The following is a 22843-nucleotide window of genomic DNA, read 5'->3' on the forward strand; positions in this document are numbered from 1 at the left end:
GTAACAAAAGAATTTATCTAATTGAAGGTAAGGAAGCCAATATGAAAAATATTTCTTGACAACCACAATTTATAAATTGTCAATCATCACACCAAAATGTTAGACTGAAATAATAACTAATTTCACAAGCATGACCACAATTCCTCCACCAATATTCCTCTGATGAGAACGATCTTATATTTTTATCAGACGAATTACATTTGGTGCTTTAAAAATAATTTTAAAACTCATAAGGTGTAACAAGTCAACTTGTATTTAAAAAACATTTTTTTGCTTTCACACATAAAATGTTGAAACGAATTGTGTTTACTTGTCAAATCTGAGCATGTCATCACGACCATCAAAAAAAGTTAAATATTGCTACATAATTAAATTGTTTCTGCTAAAGAAATGTGATAACGGAAAAAGCTACGCGTTTGTAGAATTATCTATCTGAAGTTCTAATTTATACTCAGGAAGTGGAAGTATATTTGCTAATACCAAACTAATAAACCTGTTGGTTTTTTTACTGTTTATGATTCGAAAAACTTAAAAATATAATACATAATTGGTCGATATATAAATTAGTGCAAACCAAAACTTTTATAGTCGCATATGTTTGAAGCCTGTGATGATTGCAGCAACCTATACTATTGCAGCAAAACTGTAGAGGTTTTGGTTAATTTTCAGTCAAAAATGGAACCCTTTGTTTAGCAGATTCGAAAATACTAAAAAGCTTACACTTTATACACTTTGCTAACTCATGAAGTCCCACACAACAACCTTGATTGTGCAATCGAACATTCCACAAGCCATGGGAGACAAATCCTAATTTACCTTTGCCTTATCAGAAAAAGATGCAAGCTTCCTGGTTGATAATTAGGAAATTCTTAGACCATACAAATATTGGCAATTCCTTATTTTAGTAACAATTTTTTCATTGATTAAAGAAGAAAGCATTTCTTATGCAGAAAGCCCTTAGCTAAGGTCTCAGCCCATGAATACGGCTGCTAATAATGTAATAAAAATTTCGAAAAATTTAAAAGTGCTGCCACACATCCAGTTTCGAAAAAAGGTATTACGCCTTTTTGTATGTAGCTGTCCAACCACCCACCGACTCATTCCCTAAATGACTAATTCCCTCAGGCCAGTGACAGACTTGTAACACGCGGTTAGTTTTTTCCTGTACAAATGATTGGAAGATACTGAAAAGCAATGAGAACTCGAGCTATAAAGCAGTGTTAAGAAATAGAATCTAGCCTTTGATCATACATTTTATTACTACTAAACAGAAAAATGGCTATCATTCTATGTTACGTTTTATTACAACTAAACAAAAAAGGCTATTACTTTCTCATCTCTCATTTCACCTTATGACTAGTAATATAGTGACACTACAACGCGCCGTAAAGCTGATAGAAGACCGACATTGAATTCAAAGTATTTTCATTAACTTCCCAACCTATTGACTATAAGATGAGATATGATATAACAGGAATATAAGTAATAGCACATAAGAAGACATGGTTCACTAGATTGGTCACTGTCGGCTGGAATTATTGAGATTGGCCACGTAGTCTCCAATCATGTACTGGTTGCTGAGGTCAAAGTTTGAAGAAGCTACTGCAGGCTACAATTGAAAAAGCACGAGCTAGAAGCTTACATACAATGAGTTACATCTGATGAATACGGCAGGTGCTTGCAACGGCAGGTGCTTGCAGGTGCCATTACAGACAGACCATGATTTAGTAAGTAAGTGACAATACGGTTTATAACAGTTATTCATTCAAGTTATGGATTGTGTACCAATGACATGCATCATTCTGAGACAAAACGCTCTTGTAACCTGGTTTTTAACATTCAATGTCACCCACGAAAATGATACTATTCAGATAGACCACAACGACAATGAAATCATTTACACCAACAAATATGAGTGTTATTATGTATGATAAACCTTAGTTTGAAAAATCTGGTTTAATATAAACACTCTCTTACGGGTAAGATGCATGATCTGAACTCAGTATGTTGACTCAACAGTTAGTTTATTCCACTATCCTCTTAACTGATGTCTGACAATGGCTACGTTTACACTACAACTGGTTACAGGGGCAGACGACTATATTTCACTAAGGAATTATCTCCTCTTGGGACAAATCGGAATTTTTGCATGCTTGTGCATTAAAGATGAACTTAAACAAAATTTTAGTGGCTTTTATTAGAAAGTATCAGTATTTTTCTATTATTTGCAATTGTTTTTCATGTTTGAGGTAGTCCAGGATGTTTCAAGATTAAAATCAACAAAACTTGATCGCGCAATTAAAATGCTCAGATCAAGCGTAAATGTGATTATGAAAGCTATAGTTGCAAAGAAATCGAAATACTAGATGCGCATAACGCTGCAACTTGGACACAATAAGCCGGTGTCAACTATAGCAATGATAACAACTAGTGATGTTTGTGCTTTTCTGATCATTTTAACCGCGATCAAGTTTTGTCAATTTTAATCTTAAAACATCCTGGCAGTAAGATAACCTCAAACATCAAAAACCATAGCAAAGGATAGATAATGCTTATATACTTTCTGATAAAATCTACTAAAATATTGTGTAAGTACATTTTAAACAGTAACAAAATTAAAAGCAAAAACAAATAATTGTCTCCACGGGCGATGCATTATTTAATATCTATATCTTATGAGAGTCTTTTGTAGAACTTGTTCAAGACAATCAAATATTTATGCTTTAAAACAGAGCCTCCTCTTACTATAATTCTGGTTGGGTTGATAGCCAAATGTAATATTACAGAATACATTATTAACACCTCATTTTACAATTATACCTTAACATAGGAGCTTAATGCGTTCATGCGTTCTGAGACTGAGCTCGCATGTCAATTTACTTGTGCCTCAAGGCACATTTCCTCTGTAAAAAAACTAAATATGCGGCGACTGATCGCCGAGCCCAGGGCTGAGTGAAGGAAGAGAGCGGAAGATATTGAGACCGACGCCCGACTCGAGTCGGGCTTAACATTGCATGAAGACTATATAAGGAGCATGGATGAGCAGAGGAAAGCAGAGCGCCTGGAAGTCTCACACTGCAGTACCCATAATTAAATTTGTGAAACACATACACTCATTGCCTTGTACTGAAGTGGTTTGACTACTGGGGAGCAAATAGAAGAACTCGATTGGGTCTTTTACAAATTAATCCGTTATCATATTATGAAAAACTACATAAAACAGGATATTACATGTGGAAAAACGTGTTTTTAACTGTTGTAATTTAGTACCTATGCTAACAAACTAACAAATACTTAGTTGTTAAAATCTGCAATAAAATGTAACAATACTGTGTAAACTGCTGTGAGTTTTTATCCTCGAGACAGACATAGTGACTAATGGCAGTATAAGAGAGACTTGACAGCAATGCGTTCTACACTAAACTTGTGTGACGCTAAGTAACAGAAACTTGGAACTTAAACCATAACTGTCACGAACAACTTTTATTGTATTTACTAGGTAAATCAGACACGCTGATTCCGATTTTGTACTCAAAATAAAGATTAGTCCACTAACCTTCAAAGTCATTTAGGCTTTTTTTAAAGCGTTTCAATATCCGTTTCGAAAACAACACAATCGGCATTACAAGCTCCGCCCATAAATATGTGACGAAACCTAGCTTTTTCAGAAACGGAAGTTAGGAAAGTTTAGTCGGATTTAGAATAAGTGAGATGGGTGTCTTAAAACCCATTATTATCTAAATCCAGCCTGTAAAATAATTTCAGTTTTTTATGAAAGGGATATAAACTATTTAAAATTGCTCGCAGCTTGTTACATGACGTTTAAATGGGCTGGACGCCGAGAAAAATGAGCTCAAAAAGCGCGGTTTTATCACGAGCTAGCGTTGTTATCGCGCTTTTTAAATATGCAATGCTAAATAGCTTATCTACCTTTCAGAAAAGACAGGTATTATTTTTAAAGCTGGATTTAGATATTAATAGATTTTAAAACACCCATCTCTATTATTCTAAATCGGTCTAAACATCCCTACGTAACTTCTGTTCCTAAAAAGCTAGGTTACGTCAAGTATTTAGGGGCGGAGCTTGTTATGCCGATCGTGTTGTTTTCGAGACCGATATTAAAACGCTATAAAAATTCCTTTATTACTCTGAAAGTTAGTGGCCTAATCTTTATTTTGATTACAAAATCGGAATCAGCATGTCTGATTTACCTAGTAAATACGATAAAAGTTGTTCGTGGCAGTTATGGTTTAACTTGAATAAATTTAACTTACTAAACACACACTTGAAGTTAAGTTTTACTCTTTTACTAAACTTACTTTAATTTCGTCGTCTGAATATTTTATTGTTTCCGGTTTGACGTTTTGCTTTGCATTCACTATAACTTTTTACCAACCTTTTAAAAACTTTTTTCAAACTGATTCAAGGAGAAAGACCGAGCGATCGAAAGAAGAAAGATCCCAACTTGTAATTTTATTTACTTCTAAGAGTTTCAGTTTGTGCGTTGTCAGACAGCCTTTAAGTAGTTTATCAGTTCAGTGTTTATGAGATCCCTAGCAACTCAAACTTACTTCCTGCTTATTTCAACTGTTTGAACAGCAAGACTTTCAAATACACGTTAACTCTGTAATGTGCCATCTAAGATGCACATACACACTGCAGCTGTTGGAATTTTTGAACAAAAAAACGATTTGTTAAAAAACCAAGGATACTTATGTCATGAAACCAAGGTTACATCTGTTAATCAATGTTTCCCCAATGTATAACGATGAGAAGAGACATTACTAATTGCTATTCGAGACATTATGACTACATGGGTGAGGGTTAGTGTTGACCAACGCAAGACATAAACCAGCCAACTTCCTCTAGCAGAAATCAGTATGCAACAGATAAATTGGCGGAAAGACTTTCCAGACAAACAAACCAAAGGAAAGACTCGCTTTACAAAATGCCACAGCAACCAAAGGTAAAGCGAAGCGCCGTAGAAACATGACCCAATAGCAGGCATACCTGAGTAAAGTTGCTGGGTGCTACACCAGCGCCTATTGAAGTCCTATTGGCGAGGGGATGTGAGTTCATCCCAACACTCGGTATGCAGCCAGGATTGATAGGAGGACCTGCAAAACCAAAGTTGCGCATCGGAAGAAAGCAGACAACTCTTTATCAGCATGTGGTGGCCCAAGTGAGATCAGGCCAAACAGAACTGCAGTGAGGACACTGACAGTAATCGTAACCAAGAAATGCCTTATCAACCCGGATGCAAAAACTACATGTTAAAAGATGACCTTCTTACTACCCATCAATGGTCTTTGGAGGTAATAATAAACAGTAAACACTGAAATGACCATAAGTAAGATGAGACAAATCCAAAAATTAATTTATCTAAAATATAATTCAATGAGCAAGATTTGACCAATTGCCACAAGTCTATGCAGGGACTTACCACCACTGATGCTGACGGCTGTAAAATTAGCTAAGTTCTGTATTTGCTGATCATGGGCCGGAGGGGCCTTTGTGTTAACCATGTTTGTCTGGAAGCCATTCGTAGCGTAGTAGTTGTCTGTGGGAGAATTTGTACTGTCTTGAGGCACAGCCGGCACGACTTGCCCTCCGTATCGGAAATACGGATTCTTAAGGTCTAATGTATTGGTCGACTTACTAGCGGTACCTGGAATGTCGACGGAGATCTCTACGTCATAACTTTGTCTGAAATACAACATGACAATTGACCGAGTAGTCTAACTACAAACAACAATAAAAACTACCAACTCAAAAGCTGCTGAAAAGGAATGATGAAGACACAAACAGACGATGAACGAGTGTGCTACCAAATGAACTAATGGTGAAAGGAATATGTATAATGAGGGATGCAACTAGTATCATGTAATATTGCAGAGTACTGAGCCGAACGAAACATTAAAAAAAACTATAAGTGAGTACCTGGAATTTGCTCGCATGGTCAGACGGGCTGTGATATTCTGGCCTTGTTTAACATAGACTGGACTTTTGAGGAGACATCGCACCTGGTACCAATGAGTCAAGGGCTCGGTAGGAGATGTGGATATCCATATCGTCTCTCTTAAACAGGCAACAAACAGTTGATGTGTGCCAATTTCGCTGCACATGTAACAGACTCAGTGTAAAACTAAGGTTTCCAGTACACTTTCAAGGTCGTATAGACACCGGCTAGACTATCAAATTAGGCATCAAATGCATAAGTTTAAAATTTAAAGTTTAAAATTGAACTGGAACCACATGAATATACGACGTACCAACTACAGCCATCAATTAATAAAAAATCTAATTTATAAATGATCTCCCATCAGAAAAAATGAAGACAACTCTTGATAGTAACACCATTCCTGACGATACTGCACCCCCCGAGTAACGATGTCTCTGTTCTTACAATTTTTCCCCTTACGATGTGGAACACAAGGTTTTTTTCGCTCTGACATTTTTTTCGCCATACGATATGAACATAAATTTCTGTCAAAATTAAATTTGGCATGCTGAATACACCGGGATAACGAAGATGCCGATGTGCTATTCACCGACATCCCTAGAACAACGAATCAAAGAGATACGTGTTAAAACTAGTGAAAAGTGAAAAATTCCTTTTTCCTTTCGATGGCCATAAAATGGCCAAGTATGCGGAGAAGCCACGTTTGAGAACAGCACCACCAGGTCTTTTTTGTTGAATTAGGTTGAAAAAAGGTTTTAATTAGGTCCTTTAAAAGTTATAGTGAAAATGATACCTGAAACAGGCGATAAAATTTTAGATGGTGACAAAATTAAAGTTTAGTAAAAGACATACTAAAACTTAGCTTTATGTGTGTGTTTAGTAAGCTAAATTCATTTAAACTATTGAAAATTCAAAGTTTATGTTATAATACGTCCGTCTTGAAGGTAAGATCTGCCTATGGTATGTGCTGCACATAATACATAATGTTAAATTTAATTGCAGTTCGTAATCAATAAATACAGTAAAGTTACTGTAAGTAACTATAGTTACTGTAGGTAACTATAGTTACTGTAGGTAACTATTACTCCTGCAGATGCGAGTAGGAAATACCAAGGTAGAGTTACTTACGAAGATCCTTTGAAGGCGAGATCGAACCAGAATGCTAGGCCATGGATGTAGCCGGTTGAGCTGATGTTGAAGAGGAGGGGCACATCGATGACATACAAATCTTGTTCATTGACTGTGAGAAAGTCACAAGGATACTTGTTGGCAGGTGCCAAGCATGAGGTAATGTGAAATGTGTCCTGCAACAGATGACCTTTTTCAAAACATTTAATAAAATGATATTCCTCAGACGTAAGAAACCTAGTGCAAGGCCTTAACCAGAGCAACTTGTCTCATCCTGCAACGTCACGCCTAAATAAATACCTTTTAATGCAATATAAAGTAGTCAGCTCCTGCTTCTACAATGAATGCTGTCGTTGTGTTTTTTGAAAATAGAACAAACCAGAATAGAGAAAAGCTAGACTTAGTTACAACTGCTGAAGTAGGTAAAACAAAACTACACCTTCAAGGAATGCTCACACAAATACTTTTACATCGACAGTGACACAATGTGATAGTTGGTATACAGTAGACACCCCTATAGTTGGTATACAGTAGACACCCCTATAGTTGGTATACAGTAGACACCCCTATAGTTGGTATACAGTAGACACCCCTATAGTTGGTATACAGTAGATACCCCTATAGTTGGTATACAGTAGACACCCCTATAGTTGGTATACAGTAGACACCCCTATAGTTGGTATACAGTAGATACCCCTATAGTTGGTATACAGTAGACACCCCTATAGTTGGTATACAGTAGACACCCCTATAGTTGGTATACAGTAGATACCCCTATAGTTGGTATACAGTAGACACCCCTATAGTTGGTATACAGTAGACAACCCTATAGTTGGTATACAGTAAATACCCCTATAGTTGGTATACAGTAGACACCCCTATAGTTGGTATACAGTAGATACCCCTATAGTTGGTATACAGTAGACACCCCTATAGTTGGTATACAGTAGACACCCCTATAGTTGGTATACAGTAGACACCCCTATAGTTGGTATACAGTAGACACCCCTATAGTTGGTATACAGTAGACACCCCTATAGTTGGTATACAGTAGACACCCCTATAGTTGGTATACAGTAGACACCCCTATAGTTGGTATACAGTAGACACCCCTATAGTTGGTATACAGTAGACACCCCTATAGTTGGTATACAGTAGACACCCCTATAGTTGGTATACAGTAGACACCCCTATAGTTGGTATACAGTAGACACCCCCATAACGTATACCTCCTATAACATAAATTTCGCAAAATGTAAATAATTTCAGCAAAGTTTTTGCTTCCAATTACGTAAAAAATTTCATACAACATGAAGTATCAAGTCGGTGCAAATTCTCAAATTCGATTGGAATAACGAGAATCTGGTGGTTAGCCTTAACAATGGAGCTTTCTCTCTTGCCGCATTTCCGAGAAGAAACAACGTACCCTACAGGATGAATTTATTCGCGGAGTCATATTTCGTGAAAATTGCCATTTCATGCATATTCGCGGATTAATTTATTCGCAGCTGAAAACTGTCCCTCTCTATGAAGAGTTTACTCTATTACGTCTACCAATAGAGTTAATCCTACACATGCGCGCATCGCGTATTTCGTTTTCTATTTAGCTTACAACTACGGGTGGATCGGGCGAAGCTATAAATTTTTAGCTGCGTTCAGAAGTTTTTACGAATATTCATAGATTTAGAGGCCTTTGATGAACCAACAATTTGTGATAATGAGTTTTTTCAAAACCATTTACTAAATTAGTTGAATTTTACTTTGGTTCTTCGGTAAAACGCAATATTTATTTTTTCCATCCCTACCGCTTCATTATTTGTTTTAGTGTGAGAGAGAGATTTTTCATCATACACGCAAGCACAATGACTGCAAGGGTGGTATATGTCATTCTTTGAAGATCACCAATCATTCAAGGAGATCTGGAAATTGAGATAGAAATGACCGCAGCTACTTACGAGGAGAATATATCTGTTTAAAAAAAGGAACAAAAACGCCTTTACGAGCACAAATCTTTGGCCAAGCGGCAGAACTGCAATAGTAAGCCACGAGGAGAGTTCTGATAATAACTTCCTTACTAGCCTGTAGTAGCGAGAGAATCGCCTTTAACATCTACCCAAGACAGTGACAGCGATATAGAGCTGCTATTACCAGAATAACTAGTCAGAGAGCACCATTACACGCTAGTATTCACTTATCAAGAGTATCAGTTTAATTTTATTGCTCTAGACAACTGCCATATAAACTAAACCGTTTATATTTACTCCATTCATCGTTTGTAAAATTTTATTTGTATTTGAAATATTTTATTTGTACACTCAAGTTTGTAATAAATTGTAATATATCTATACAGAAATAAAATATATAATTTAATCATGTTTGCTGCAGCGATATCAAGTTGTTGTCGATGAAGGGGTCTAGGTTGACTGGTTGCTTCTCTGCCAATATTCCTGCCTTGATGAATATTACTACTTGTCTCTAGTTTTCATAATCGGAATACGGTGTTTCATTCTCAATCTGCAGTAAACACAAAAAAGAAAAAATATTAATAAGTGTTAAGCAAGTGCAAAAACAATAGCTGAAGTATTTAATGAAAGCGGTCAGTTTTTAAACAAAAGAAGTAACTAATGCAGTTAATTATGGAAAAACGTATCTGCACTGCAAATCAAATACATACCATAATGTCCAGATCAAAACCATGATCGTCCTCAACTTCGGTATTAGAGATTGATGGAGTGGATTTCAATGTAAAAAGACTAGGAGAGATTTTTTGCGATGACGAAGCCATGCCGAATAACTTGTGAAAACCTTGAATAATTTTGTAAAGTTTGATGCAATGGCAATAAAACTCGAAGCCCGGCGGTGATTTTAAAGAAGTTTTGGAACTCGGCTATGTTTAGTACATCTGCCTAGCGGCTATTATTGCGATGACGCCATTCTGCATATCTTGTGACAACTTTGAATAATTTTGTAAAGAAATGTGATGCATTGGCAATGGTGTTAGCTCAAAGCCCAAGCAATGATTTTAAAAATGTTTTGGAACTCAACTACGTTTAGTATTTATATTAAAAACTAGCATAGCAGCTAGGTTTTAATTTGATGCGGTAGTTATTCTTCCTTGTGATTAAAAATAGAACTAATTATTCACGGAATTTAATAATTCGCGGAATTGACTGCTTGTGAAATCGCGAATTTTTATAACCAACGAATATTTTCATCCTGTAGGGTATAGGGCACTCTCTCCATTATATATAATAGTACCCTGACAATCAAGTTTGCCATGAGAGATAATCAAGTGTGTCGACAAAGCTTCAACAAAAAATTATAAAAACCATGAGTAAAAATGACATGTATAAAAACTGGAGTTATCTTCTACATGATGCTTTCAACGACATGCGATTGATGCAGTAATTACTCTATGGTTTTCGTGCGAACTAATCCAATAAATCTTATTAGCATACACCGAATGTATTTGTTATAAGGGGCCATATCCAGCTATCGCAGCCTGAGAACCTTAAACATGAAGATCTCAGTCTATGTCTTTTGCTGATGCATCACCGTGCCTGCACTTAACCAATGTCACCTAACTTGATTCTGGTGCACCATCATATCTAAGGGCACTCAAGGTGTTGTATTTAGGGAGTAGTCACCTACATAAACATAACGAAGATAAGTTAGGTTTGTCGCTGACTCACATCGACCTGCACTACTGCTCTTGTGCAAACATTATATATTGTTTGATGACAAAATTGATATCGCTGTAAAAACAAAACTGTATGTCGGTAAATTTTATCGCTGACATATCTCCTTAAAGATGAACCTGCACAAAATTTTAGTAGACAATCAGACTATATTGGATCTGTTTTATCATTTGAGATTGTCTATGATGTTTGATGCAATCTGACTGCCAGGATGTTTGAAGATTAACCCTTGCACTGTCATCCATGTACAAAATTAGCTTTTTGCCTACTGCAAGCCATTTTACTGCAAACCGTCGAGTTTACAACATGATATGTAAAAACTTTTTTTCAATTTCAAACACTATGTAGAAAATTCTCTTACATATTTCATGTTGCCAACATGTTAACGAACAGAACTATGCAACTCAATCCAATATAGTTATATATTGTGCATTGTTAAGTTATGTGAAGCTACGATCGCTATGAAGCTACTATAATTTATCATCTAATACGTTCCTTACTTTTACAACACTTATTTTCACCACCATCACAGTCAGTGCTGTGACTCATTATCTGAGTATTCACTAAAGCCTGAATCTGAATTAGCTATAATGTCATCAACAAAAGCCTTTTCGTTTTTAACACTGGAGGTGTTTGCTTGTGGAAGTCATATTACAACTAAAAGTTTGAGCGTCAAACAAAAGTTTTTGACTTGAACATTTCTGATCAAAAATTATAATTCGCTTCGCAAATATAGGCCGATTTTCAAAAGAAATATTCGGACATCCCTGTCAGTACCAAAGATCGTTGGTTATGTTGTCATGAAATAATAAAATTCATTTACTAAACAGCAATGGTAAATTTTGCAAAAATGTTTCTATGGCAGTCGATCATAGATTTAGCATAAACTCGCATAGAGCAAGGAAAGGGTTTAAATCGACAAAACTTGATCGCGGTTAAAACGCCCAGATAAGTGCAATTATGATGTCAATAGTTGCAAAGATACTGACAGAATAGAGACGCGTAACGCTGCAACTTAACGCATTAGCCGATAACAACTATAGAAACGATAGGAACTAGTGACGTCATTTTAACGCGAATTTTTTTTGGAGCGTTTAAACCGCGGCCAAGTTTTGTCGATTTTGAAACATCCTGGCAGTAGGATCACCTTAAACATCAACAACAATCGCAAATGATAGACAAATGTCAATAATTTTTGATTAAATCTACTAAATTTTTGTGTAGGTCCATCTTTAAAGTAAACACAAGATTAAGTGATTCCGAGGACATTTATGTGTGGACTCACAACAATTGGCTGTTTGAATGTAAGACTCACAACAATTGGCTGTTTGAATGTCTCCTCAAACGAATCCATCCGGAGGCAACCGAGATCAACTCCGTGGAAGCTCTGATGAGACCAAAAGTTTGGTTTACTAGACTGTTCTTGAAACAGTGCGTCATCATTAAACGGTGCAATATACATGTGTCCTTCTGTTGGGAACATCTTGCCTAAAATCATTAGTCCCTGAGATTACTACACCTTATCAAGGCTATGCTGTTTGAAGGAGCCACTACAAAACCACGCCACCTTGGTATAGAGTAAGTCCCCATGTACCTACATGTGCATCATCAACTTGACCTACAGACGTACCCTTTGTCTACTGCGGTGTCAAATCTACAGTTCTGTTTGCCTGTTTTAAAGATAAAATAACGTCTTTCTATTAATTTCTTCAGTGTATATTTAATATGTGCAATTTAATGACTATTGACAACATTTACCAAGTACCTATTAAAGGTTTTTTTGGACTATGGAACAAATTGAACCAACTCCTTGTATTCTTCTGGGAATACTTGATTCCACATACCACATTTCAGCATACCAAACAGGTCGAGGAAAGAAATACATTCACAAGTAAAGCCATGACTGTATTTATTTGAATGAGTAGGGAAATTTTGTTTGTCATAAAAATCCTAGCATTACTCTAATACCTTGAAAAAATATTACCACACATGTTTCGCATCCATATGAAACAAAACCTTGATAAAGAAATCTATTTTGCGACAGGAATAACATAGTATTGCCGATATTTCTAAAATCTGAGTTCACAAAATCTCCCAAGCAAAAATGCTGATGTTACCTTGAGTAATATTCTGATAATGGTGTTAAAATAGACGACCAAATTTTGAACTTTTTATTTATCTGACTAGAAATTTGTTACATAAAACCTGATACGGCAGACGCTCCTACAACATAAATAATCCGTTTCAGAAACGTTTACGTTATATGGACTTTACATTATGCGAACAGTAAAATACATGTAACTTGCCTAATCCGTTCTAAAATCTTCCAAAACTCATCCCTTTAGCCCTTCAAAAGGGAAAAACTAGACTCAACTTTTAATTGAATGACTGCACAGTAACTGTAATATTATTACGTAGTTTGTATCGACAACTTTTCCCTTTTTTTCTTACTTTCACTAAGTTTATAGTGCATGACTGTGGCAATTGTATAATAAGTCATGGTGAATAGTGTATAATAAGTCGAGGTGAATAAGTCAAGGTCTTACACTGTCAATTTACTTCAATCTTTGCATTTTTTTATAGAAAGCAAGGTCTATCCTGCAAAAGAGTAATAGTAAAACATATTTTGTATGTCCAAAATAAAGTGAAACAACAATATATTAGTACTACATGTAAAAGAGCGGTGCACGCCTGACAGTCCACCCATCCCTCTCCAGGGACTGAGGTTAAAATAAAAGATAGCTTTTGACAACACTCCAATTCGTGACATTAAGCATGGTACACCGACACTGCACCAATCGATCATGTACTAGTCTGTCTAGTGTACTCCAAGGCTTACCACCAGGTTTGAGGAATTTCTTTGCATGTAAATAGGTCTCAATCATTCTTTCATTGAAGAGCATGTACCCTATTGGCTCGGAAATAATTGTATCTACTAGTTCAGGCAACTCTGTTTCTTCAATTTTTGCAGGAATCACACAGATTCTGTCTGAGAGATTGTTATGTTTGACCAGCCTCTACAACAAACACCAGCTAATTAAATCTTGAAAAAAAAACTCATACAACTCACTTGGCACTAAGCTCCTAGAGCTGCGTGACTAATTATAGAACAAGAGTTGAAAAATGTACAGTGCACCCTCAGGATAAGATTTTAATCCTTTCCAGGATTGGCATCGTTTGGTGAAAAAATCGTATGAAGGGGTATAGAAACCATAGTAATTATATAATATATAATATAGTAGTAAAAATAATCAAAATTTCATATAACTACTGCACAGTGGAACCTTGGTTCTCGAAGATAATCCGTTTCAGAAGGTTGTTCGAGATCCGAAACAATTTTTCTCATCCGAATAAATGTATGTACTGTAAATTTGAATCTGTTCCAAGGCGAGAAAACAACTTCGGTTACGTATTTTTTTAACATTTTACACCATAAACCGAACTGTATACAGCATCCTATAAATAAAAACGGGTAAATATAGATCGTGTTTAACTTTAAAAAAAGGTTTTCTATTTATGATGGAAAAAGAAAACAACAGTAAACATTTCGTATATTTTGCTCTTAAACATCGAAAACATTAAAGGTTAAGATACAATACCAAAAATTGCAGAAATTGATAATGAAACAGCAAAAAAATGCAACAGATCAGTTACATCAAAAACCGTAGGAAAAAGAAAATACAAACAGCAATGGCACGTTTACTTCACATCTTCGAAGGAAAGTCCTCCTCCAAAACAATTTAGGGTAACTCGACTGGAGGGGTTATCTCCCTAGCAAATCTCTTCGGTGGAGGAAACGTCATCCCAGATAGCTCCTCCTTTTTTGTAAAGAATTTATGAAGCGTAAATTGCTTCTCTGTTTGTTAACGAATGTTTCTATGCTGTTTTTGGAGCTGTTCCAATTCCAATGCGTATGCTACGGTTTGGTCGAGAACTGAATTTATGTTCAAGATCCGAGACAAACAAATCTCAAAATCTTTGATCGAAAACCGAGTTGGTCAAGAACCGAAGCGTTTGAGAACCGAGGTTCCACTGTAGATATTAATAATTACTAACAAAATAGTATGTTGACTTAAGCAACTATAGTTACCTACAGTAACTTTAGTACACTTAGTGTATTTAATGGTTGTGATCTGCATTAAAAGGTAAAGTTTCAGTGTGCTACGAGCTGTATGTACCGTAGAAAGTCCTTGCCTTCAAGACAGACATATGTATAGCATAAACTTTGAATTTTTATGTATCAGTTTCCAGCTTCGTTTTCGCTATAAATTTTAATGGACCTCATAAAAACCTTTTTTCAACCTAAATCGCAAAAAAAGCTCAAGCGATGCTGTTCTAAAAAATGTTCAGTTTAATATGTAATGAAGTGGATTTTTGTTAACAGGTTAATAGAAGTTGTCTGACAATTGACCTTTTCAGGAATTCCTCTAGAATGATAGAATAACTCCTACAGAGACTTCTATCAAGATAAAAATATCGATCGCTGATGAACCATATGTTATTGTATCAAGCTTTTCTGCGGAGTCTGAACAACCAGCGCTGATTAACCAGCTCCTTAACATACAACAGCTACTCAGCTCCTTAACATACAACAGCTACTCAGCTCCTTAACATACAACAGCTACTCAGCCCCTTAACATACAACAGTTACTCAGCCCCTTAACATACAACAGTTACTCAGCCCCTTAACATACAACAGTTACTCAGCCCCTAGTGCAAACGCATCAGAAAAATAGTTCATAACTGTTTAAAGCTAGAGTGAATTTTTGAGCAAATACATCAATGAGACAACTAAATCTATACATGAGCATCTCCGAGGTTAAATAAACGTTTGAAACATCCGCTGGTAGGCTAAGGTATCCTAACACTGAGCCAAAAAAAATATTGCACCCGTGATGTGCCAATGACAAAGGATAACATAAGCAGCTAGAGTCTTAGAAAACATCAGTTTATCCTTCAAAGTTATTAGATCTGAAATGCTATGTACACAGCATCAGACATACTCGTGTAAAGCTATGGTTACCATTTCATGGTAACCATGAAATGAAATGCAAAGATGTCCAACTAGAAATTCAAGACTTAACATTATGTAAATGGATAAGGGTTCAATTGGAGTTCCCTGCGTACAAAGGTTGCTCGCTTTCTCTTCATCCATCTGCATGGAGGTTGACCATAAGGAATGCCGATGAAAACAAACACAAAACTCACAAAAACTAATATAGGCCTTTTTAGAAGCTTTATCTATGAGGGTTCTTGACAAACCGGTCTTTATTTCCATAGAAACTGGCTCCACGTAATGTTCGTTTTACAGCGCACACTATTTTACAAGAGCATACAGATCTCTTATAAACCACGCAACAGCAGTGCTACTTTGTTTAAGGGTTTTTCCTGCCTCTGATAATGATGGTTATATTGACTAAAAGAAACTGATTGGCAAAAAACAAAATATTTACATAAAAAAACATTACTAGCTTACTATTATTGACGAAAAATTTGGGGTTCCAAACTATAACAACTAACCTCACTTTTACATATTGTCTGCGCATAGAAAAAATGACAACTGCAAAACTATCAAATTCAACGAAGCTAAAGATTTGTATGACAAGCCTACCTCGCAGTACTGCGCCATGTTGCTTGCCTCAACGGCGTAAACCTTCTTCGCACCAGCTTGTACAGCGAAGAATGAGAGGATGCCAGAGCCCGCCCCGACATCGAGAACGACCTTGCCGATAAAGTCTGCCGTATTGGCAAGCATAGCTGTCTGATATGTGTTAGTTCTTACATAATCTTGCATCATGTTCTGCTGCTGGGATAGGTAGCTGTAAAACTGTAAAACAGTGATCAAAGATCACATTTAAAATCCTACAAAGGTGAGAGAATATAGAGATCAGTGACCACTAACTAGCTCACCACCACAATGCTATAAATTATGCCATAAAGATTTGAGTATAACATGGCAACGATGAAGTGACGTTCCTAATAAAATATCTGCTCACAATAATTCTTTCAATGGAGAATGGAAACTCAAAATTCAGGCATATTCACTTGCAGAAATTAATGGTGTACTTTGATACGAATAACCAGAAACAGTTCAATCATCATCATCAATACATAACTGATGATCTTAATACAGTAAACACTCCTACAACGTAAATAATCCACTCGGAGAACGTTTACATTATAGCGATTTTATGTTATAAGACTAAAATACATGTAAATAGTGTTATCTGCTCTAAAATTCTCCTAAACTCACACCTTTGGCTCTTCATAATTAAAAAAAACTAAACATGACTTTTTAATTTAATGACTGCACAATAACTGTAATAATATTGGTTCGAATCAACCACTTTTCCCTCATTTCTATCACTTTCACTTGGTCCATGATTACGGTAATTTCATGTTTAGTTAAAGGGAGTGCACACCTTCAAATTTTCAATCGATCTTTTGTACTTTTTTTCTCCACAGCAATATGTCACACAAATATTATGTCAAAAATAAAGTAAAAAGAATATACATATAATATATACGATACCCTTACACATAATTTTCTCTCCCAAATGTAGCAAAAAGGAAAATACTATTTTAAAGCTACCTATGGGTTCTCGTTACTCTATATAATGTTAAATTTGATAACTTGCACCTATTTGACCCTTTATATCATATGTAATTTCTCATGTACTACGAAGCAAAAAACTTTACAAAAATTCTTTATGTTTAGTGGAATTGTATAACATTACATAAAGTGACATTCTTACACTTTGTTGGTAAGAACAAGTCCACTGCAAGATTACAAACTTGCAAAAGATTGGCAACAAATTTTATGTGCACAAGTTTTTAATCTTTTTCTAATAGAAAAACAACAACCACAATGAGAGTTGGTTGCACGACCATATTAACCTACCTCAATTTGAAATGAACAAATATTCTTAAACCTGTTTTATGTAGGGCAGACTTACTTGGAAATATTGCACTGCAGAATCTTTGTCCGTTCTTTCTGTAAATACCGATTTTCTGTCTTGACTTGTGTACTCTTTCAATAAAGAGGAAGCCTGCCGGCAATCTGACAAACAGAGTCGAGAGAGAATATATGTTCAACAGCAAATAATTAATTTTAGCGAGCCTCATCTAAAACACTTTGTATCCTCTCAATAAAAAAAGATGAACCATCACAGCAGCCGACAAGGTTATTTTGTTTGAATTTTACAACTCTCCAAGACAGAAAACCTCTATGAAGAAAACCAAAGTATCCAAAAAATAATTTACAGTTTACGAAATGACATAGAATACTTCAAGTTTTGCGTTCGGTAATTTGGAGAATGAACTTTCTCAATGAACTCTTGACAAAAAGCAAAGAGTTTTAAACCATTGGTTCTGTACAAGCAAACGATTTACAATGCCTGCTTTGTTTACCAGAATAGCGATGGCAAACAGAAATCAATCGGGAGCATGCTTGTCTATGATCTCACGACATTAACCTTTTTATGAAGCTTCTATGATTATGTGTAACTCAATGATCATAAATTAAAAGTGATTAAGTCAATTTTAACGCAATATTTCTAGTAACTGAGGAATACTCTAAGCAAGTTAAGACTTACTCAAGCAATTTGTTAGAAGTTTTGGTGAGTAACACTTGACATGCAGATCACTACTTCTCTGACCAAATACTAACAGAAAAAAAATTATAATAGTTTTTGAATTAATATTTTTAATATCATTCTACGATTGAGAAAGGTTTGTTGTGAAATTTTCACTTGTCAACTTTGTATTCATAAAGGGTAAATTGAATGCATAAACCTAATTTAACCAACATATTAATAAATATGTTGATCGCAGCCGAAACATTGTTTTTGAGCGTTTTCAAAGATGCCATACAGTGGATCTTGTACATGACCACCAAAAACATGGCTAGACAATGTGAGATTGAGACAGTCCTAGGGAACATATTTAATAGGACTAGATACATTGATCATGTGGTTATATGAGTGTCGGAAGACCTACCTGGCTCATCCAGAAACCTGATGAGAGTGCTATCTGACTCATTCTCTAATGTGACGATGATCCCTGTCCTACCGAGTCGTGCAACCTCTGTGGTGGCACTGACCAGCATAGAGCTGCCACCATGCCCATCTTAAACAAGTTACATAAAAGCCATTCACAAAACCTTAGAACACTTTTTGTAAAGATATATACATATATGAATTATTTTCGAATGAACTTTGCTAAATGTTAAAATGCAACAAATTTTCACAGGATAATTTACTGTCATTTGATAAAAAACCATGTTCTCTTTGCCGAATGTCAATGTTTTGAGTTGCGACAGAAAAACCAGCGATGCTCACTTTATATGTGTATATAGAATTTTATTTTGCATATTTTAATATGGTTATGTGCATACATGTTAACATGGCTATATCATACAAGCATGAACAAGTTTCCAATAAACAGCATGCCCTCAGGTTGCGATGTCCCTGTTGTACGATTTTCTTGCTTTACGATTTGGAACACGATATTCTTTCGTCCTTGCCATACGACATTTTTTTGCCATACGAAATGAACAAAAATTTCTCGAAGTAAAAATTTGGCAGTCGGTGTGGTGAATACACCGAAATATTGAAGATGCCAATATGTTATTCACTGAAATACCTCTCACAACGCCTGAAAGAGATACGATGCTCGCTCTCACTCAGTTCAGCATTATTCGTTATAAGTTGTAGTGAAAATGAAACCGGAAGCAGATATAAGACACATTTTAAATAATGAAAAAGCTGAAGTTTAGTAAGCTAACTTTATTTAAGTTAAATTTAACATTTATGTTACACATTTATGTTACACATTTATGTTACACAGGTCTCAAAGGTAAGAACTCTCTATGGTACATACTGCACATAGTACAATGTAATGTTACATTCCATTGCAGATCATAATCATCAAATGTTAAAGTTACTGCAGGTAACTATAGTTTATGTAAGGTTAACATATTATTTTGCTACTGATTTTTAATATGTACAGTACGAATATAAAATTTTGAAAATTTTCACCAAGGGGTGGTTGTATTAAATATTTACCATGGGTTTCTATAACCCTCAATACAACATTTCGTCTTACGATGTCAACAGTGGAACGAATAAAAATCGTATGGCAAGGGTCTACTGTAGTACGTCGTAGGAGGGTCCACTGTAGTACAAATGAAAATTCCAAAACTATGGTCACAAAATCTAAACAAGCTGAAAGCATAAGACATCTATGAAATGATTGACGTTAGTGAGTCAACAGCAGTGTCCTGTAATTTTACTAATCAATGACTAGCTTATGTGACTGAATGTTTTTAGTTAATATTAGAGTTCAGATGTGCACCAGTTTTTATGCTCTCCTTTACTAGCTTGCTAGGCAGACCCACTGAGCAGCTTTCTTAGCAACCACCACTGTCTATTTAAACAATACGCAATAAATATAAACGATTATAAATCCAATTGCCTTTTTATAACCTAAAACTTGCTGAACTTGGTATATACTTGGCGACTTGGTATATGATAGTTTATAAATGTTTGAAGTGAGCGTGTGTGGCAAAGCTGAGTGGCAAAAGTTGTTGTAGTGCGACAAAACAAAGTAAAAGCTTTTATGAACACAAAACTATCATAAAAACTTTCTTTTTGTTCCTTTTTGATTAAAGTGCAAGAGTAATGCAACAAACTTGTCTTATTCTGTAACACTTTAATTTTTAAATAAATTTTTGGCAGAATTGAATACAGTTTTTCATTATAAAGAGACCGGAACATTCAAGACGCACTCTCACTAGTTTAAAAAAAATCTAGCAACCAAATTTGGTTAAATAACTGTCAGCACACTGCAGTATGCTAATCTATTATTAATATGTAAAATAGAGATAATACACTATGTAATAAGACTTTCATAGTTTGACTAATTCTATATATTAGAACTTAAAAACAGATTTTAGGGTGGTAGACTGCACAACAGACTTCCAAGTCTCCACTGGCCCAGTTTTTTTTAGCAATCATCGGAATATTTCAACGACGGCAAAGCAGATGTAGACAAAGGTTTTTATACAAGACTACAAAGTTTGAAAAATAAAAAGTATATTAACCTATGGACATCTTACCTTGAAAATTAGATTCAGAAAACAAGACTACACCAATATGTTACTTCGTTAAAACATAGAAGATTACTACTGAAAATTGTTTTGGACAGGTTATTTGGCAGCATTTTCTTGTTGTTGACAAAATGAAGATGCAAGTGAGAGTTCCAAGTGTTTTTTTAGATCTATTATTTATGTTAGATTGGAGCAGGTGGGGTTCTCAAATGTACTGGAAATATTGGTATGACACTCTCTTCTTTTCATCACACCAATATTTCTCAAAGATACACCAGCAGTCCATTATAATAATAAAATAAACTTTGCTTATTGACTAAATACTTTCTGCGACAAGTAGCTACCTGGTATCTCTACTAGTCATTTAATTGCGTAAATATGGCTGGTAGTACAAAAACTATTCCAGATACCAAAATAACACAAATTTTAAAAGCCTTTAATAGTGCTGTGCATAATAAAAAACAAAGGATATAAAAACAATAAAAACCAGCAGAACCTTTTCCATAATACCTTTTTTCTGTAATGTATGTTTGTTTGACATCAGAAATCTTTGTTTCTGCTGTCATAATAAGTCAGTTAATAAAATCTTACTGCTTAGCCCAAATGTGCAAACTATAACCTAAAAAATAATTTAAAACTTCAGGGGCTATAATATAAACCAGCGTACCTTAATAACCCTTAAACTTCTATGAGTTTGCATGGAACAGACATTATAAAAGTAAACGTTTGCACATGCTGAAGACTGCTGCCATTTGAGCTTTAGTTTTCACTTTTCAGCTGTTATAGCAAACAAATATCAAAAAATGAATACAAGATGCACTCATGTTTTGTTCCCATACTATCCAAATCCAAGTAATTAGGCCTACCTATACAGAGCAACAAGAATGAGTCAACAATCAGCAGTAACCGGGATCTAAAAACCGGGTGTAGGATGGTGGTTTGTGTGTGAGAATCGTAAACTAAATCCATAAAATTGCGTTGAAACTAGAGTTGCTAAAACGCATTAAAACGAGGGCGGACGATTGTTAAAGAAACAAAAGCTACAAATTTACCTTTTTTAGCCGTCAACTTGGCTCCATTACCAGTTTTTTCAATAGAGAGTGTTATTGGGTATGGAAATTTAGAAGCAAATTGACCATGCTCATTAACCGAAGCTAAAACTACTTCATTCCAATGTCGGCCAGCCATGTTTACGAAATTTAGCACTTGTGACTGCCGCGAGGAGTTCATGTGAGTCCATCTAATAACAAAACATTGTCAATCAAGTCAAACACACATATTGTTAATTTTTTTTAATAACAAATTATTAAATTTTTTAAATTGATCTCAAAAAATTTAATAATTTTTGATTTTTATTTAATTTTAATATTAACGCTGCCATGTCACACATCCTTAGTTTACTTTCAGTTTGGCGAAATGTCAGGTGCGTTAATGACAGTAATGCGCCCACAACTAAAAGCGTGTATCTTTTGGAGCGCATAACTTGAATCGTTGGAGTTCGAACAAGGAACTCGCACATTCATTATGGATCGAGACGTTTAGGTCTACAGACCGGTATGGGTTGCGACAAAACGCTGGCAATCGTTTATTTGGTTTTCAATGTCGAGGCAGTAGCGAACCCAGCTTTCCTTCACTTTTCTGAATTAGCACCTTATCGCTTTTAATACTAACGTAAACTTTTACAAAATACACTTTATTTTATGTGTGCAAATTGAAACCATGTACATGATTTTGTTTTTACTATTTTCTTTATTTTAAAATTAGCAGAGCCTTGCATAAGGTTTTATGCAGAGATGTTTTTAAGGCTTTGAAAATGACTCGATTCAATCCATTGTAAATAATTAGCAATTCAATTCCCAATTCTTTTGCATCATAGATCAAGTAATAATTGATTTATTTTATTTGAATAGCAAACAACTACAATTCAACTTTCAATGCTTAAGCTAT

General features: G+C 35.3%; 1 protein-coding gene across 1 annotated transcript; it reads right to left on the reverse strand.

The window, feature by feature from the left end:
- Positions 1–1235: 1235 nt before the first annotated feature.
- On the reverse strand, positions 1236–22113 carry LOC137393089 (histone-arginine methyltransferase CARMER-like). The gene is made up of 11 exons (XM_068079496.1): positions 21949–22113; positions 18787–18915; positions 17745–17848; positions 16400–16615; positions 13628–13805; positions 12104–12276; positions 7091–7266; positions 5941–6078; positions 5444–5706; positions 5011–5117; positions 1236–1609 (listed from the first exon to the last, which is right to left on the reverse strand). Exons 1-11 carry the CDS (start codon positions 22082–22084, stop codon positions 1520–1522), a joined length of 1710 nt encoding a protein of 569 aa, XP_067935597.1. The 5' UTR covers positions 22085–22113; the 3' UTR covers positions 1236–1519.
- Between the last annotated feature and the right edge of the window lie 730 nt (positions 22114–22843).

The sequence above is a fragment of the Watersipora subatra genome, chromosome 4 (genome assembly GCF_963576615.1).
Source record: "Watersipora subatra chromosome 4, tzWatSuba1.1, whole genome shotgun sequence".
Classification (NCBI taxonomy): Eukaryota; Metazoa; Bryozoa; class Gymnolaemata; order Cheilostomatida; family Watersiporidae; genus Watersipora; species Watersipora subatra.

Bases quoted from the DNA above. Each gene is read 5' to 3' on its own strand.
- LOC137393089 (XM_068079496.1), bottom strand. From the start codon at position 22,084: ATGGCTGGCCGACATTGGAATGAAGTAGTTTTAGCTTCGGTTAATGAG. The intron at 6,079-7,090 runs GTAAGTAACTCT...TGCCTGTTTAAG, and splicing joins CTCGCCTTCAAAGGATCTTC to AGAGACGATATGGATATCCA. The intron at 5,118-5,443 runs GTAAGTCCCTGC...TTGGTTTTGCAG, and splicing joins AGCCGTCAGCATCAGTGGTG to GTCCTCCTATCAATCCTGGC.